This window comes from Perissodus microlepis, chromosome 20 (genome assembly GCF_051167445.1).
Source record: "Perissodus microlepis isolate ML-2025 ecotype Zambia chromosome 20, ASM5116744v1, whole genome shotgun sequence".
NCBI classification, from domain to species: Eukaryota; Metazoa; Chordata; class Actinopteri; order Cichliformes; family Cichlidae; genus Perissodus; species Perissodus microlepis.
In genome coordinates this window covers 19,695,624-19,698,190 of record NC_140480.1, presented here as the reverse complement: position 1 = coordinate 19,698,190, position 2,567 = coordinate 19,695,624, and the positions used below count along the sequence as shown (strand labels likewise).

Below are 2,567 nucleotides of genomic sequence, written 5' to 3'. Positions count from 1 at the left end.
AGAGCTTGGAAAGAAGTCCAGAAGTCCTTTCTTTCCAAGCTTCTTAGACTAACTCATGCCAAAAATATACACATTAGCACCAATGCTGGCTTTTGAACTATGCTATGATAACTAGATGGATGGTCACCCATATTTTTAGCTTATATAGCACAGCATCCATGGTTTCCAGAGGATATGTCTAACTGTGCCCGAGTCCATCAGTCAGTCACGTTTTCCTTCAGTCAGACCTGTAAGTGCTTTCACTGTGTCTAACTCATTTGTTTGACGTGCACACACAGATCTCTACAATATCAGCTTTTTAGAATTTTGATTGTTTCCTTCAGTTGTTTCCACCCTGTACATGAGCACTACAATGCACACTGGCTCTTCTGAACATGTGCTTTCTGTTGCTCAGTTTACAGGGTCAGGTGGTCTTTTACTGAGTTTTCGGCTGTCATGGTTTGGTTAGGAGTGTATGTTTTAAAAGCTGAACACATAATATAAGACGACAGCTTGATACCTTGTTAAACACAATCATATGAAATCCAAACCTTGTGCGCTTGTAATGCTCCTCCCCGCCCCTGAGAGGCGCTGTGAGTTATAGTGTTGGCTGTCTGTCTCCAGTAATGTTTCCTGGAGCGGCTCAAAACTCCGCAGCTACTCTGAACACTCTCAGTGGATGTTAGTGGACGCGAGAGTGTGCAAAATGCAGCTCGGATAAGAACAAGAGCAGTTAAGTTTGTTTTCAGCCCGGTCACGTTTTATCTGGTGTAGTGACCGGACGACTGGACATCAGCCTGCGTGTGAATGAAGAGCAGTCCACTGGACGGTGATATCTCGGTGTCACAGCGTGTGACCGGCTGTACCGGACGATGCCCCTGGCTCCTGCGACTCGGGCTCAGCTGATTCGGTCCAGTCAGAAGGACGACTATTATCGAAGCTCTCTGAGAAACAGCGCTAACGACGCCTTCCAGACTCTGGCCGGTAAGAGAAGCACAGCTAAGCTGGCACTCAGTGATTCTGGTATAAGAAGGACTGAAAGTCTTCTTTTTAACGTAGTTCACTTTTGGGCTCGTCCTGCGATGCGACAGGTGTTTGTCTCCCGGTGTAATCACGGTCTGCGACTTCAGGTGCTTCTGATGTCTTTACTTTTATAGGGAAACAGCCTTTAGTGAGCAGGATTATTTACAAAGGGGTTTTATATAAACTGTAGATATAAACTGTATCTTTATGACTCTAGGTTATTGTAACTACATTGTAACCAATCCAGTCTTTTTTGGCCTCTTAAAATATCTTCATAGATCTGTGGTTATAGTTGTTGGCCAGATCACTCTTAATAAATATATATATATATATATATATATATATATATATATATATATATATATAAGGCGCACAAGATAAGAAGTTGCAACGCGTGTTTGCGTACATAAGATTTTCTGGAGGAGGACAGACATTTGTTTAGAACTCTTAAAGATGTCGAAGAAGCAAGCTCCTTTAAGAAATTACTTTGGTGTTCCTCCACCTCCAAAGAAATGTCAGAAGGAGTCCGAACCACAAAAGAAGCGCGTATTCTCGGAAAAGTAGTTGCAGGAGGTGAGCTGGCTTCAAACAAATGATGAACGCACAGAGATGTGGTGCGGAATGTGCCGTGAAAATCCCACTCTAGCGGACAAAAACAGTGCATTTTATATGGACGCAAACACGCGTTGCAACTTCTTATCTGGTGCGCGTCTTTTATTTTGACAGCAAATGCGCACATGCGTACCACTTATGTGCACCCGTGTAAATAACATAATGTTCTGCCGGGTGTGTTGTTGGTTTTCCCTCGATTTCTGAGTCGACAAGCGCCTTTGTTACTGGGACCAGTAATTTTAAGAAAGACCCCCATTAGAACCCATGAGAAATGCAAGAAATGCATTATTGCTCAGTCTGCAATATCTTTCCCAGAACAAACACCAATTGCAAATAACATACTAAAAATAAACCTGAAAAATCTGTTTAGAACAGCGTACTATGTTGCAAAGAGTGAACTACCACTGGCACAATTTAGCAGTCTTTGCAAACTTCAAAAAGCAAATGGCCTAGATCTTGGTTCCACTTGCCTCTTTCCCGTGACTTCAGTGGAAATTTCAAATTCAGGATCTGACACAGGCTGATTCATGTTCTACACAGTTCTTACAAGTTCATAGAAATTTCTGTTCAATTAGAACCAAGTATTTGAGTTGATGATTGTAATTTTTATACAATGTTGTAATTTGTGTTTCAACAATTTTTTTGATTAATGTTTTGTTTCCGTTACAATATTATACTTTAATGTATAATATTGTAAAGGAAACAAAACAGGAAACAAAACATCAATCAAAAAATTGCTCTCTTTTTTATTCGGGCTACTTAAATTTATTTTGGGCTACCAAAAACTGAAGAGTCCCTGCCCGAAGGGCTACCAGGGATTTTGAAATTTTGCGAGCCCTGATACATACATAGATATACATACATACATACATACATACATACATACATACATACATAGATATACATACATACATACATACATACATACATAGATATACATACATACATACATA

General features: G+C 40.4%; 1 protein-coding gene across 1 annotated transcript in view; it reads left to right on the top strand.

The window, feature by feature from the left end:
• The first annotated feature begins 590 nt into the window (after positions 1-590).
• The window catches only part of pex10 (peroxisomal biogenesis factor 10), a 7,835-nt gene continuing 5,858 nt past the window's right edge, over positions 591-2,567 (top strand). Inside the window, exon 1 of the mRNA XM_084916994.1 lies at positions 591-963. Coding sequence (XP_084773120.1) covers positions 852-963 — 112 coding nt within the window. The 5' untranslated portion in view covers positions 591-851. The remainder of the gene's footprint in view (positions 964-2,567) is intronic.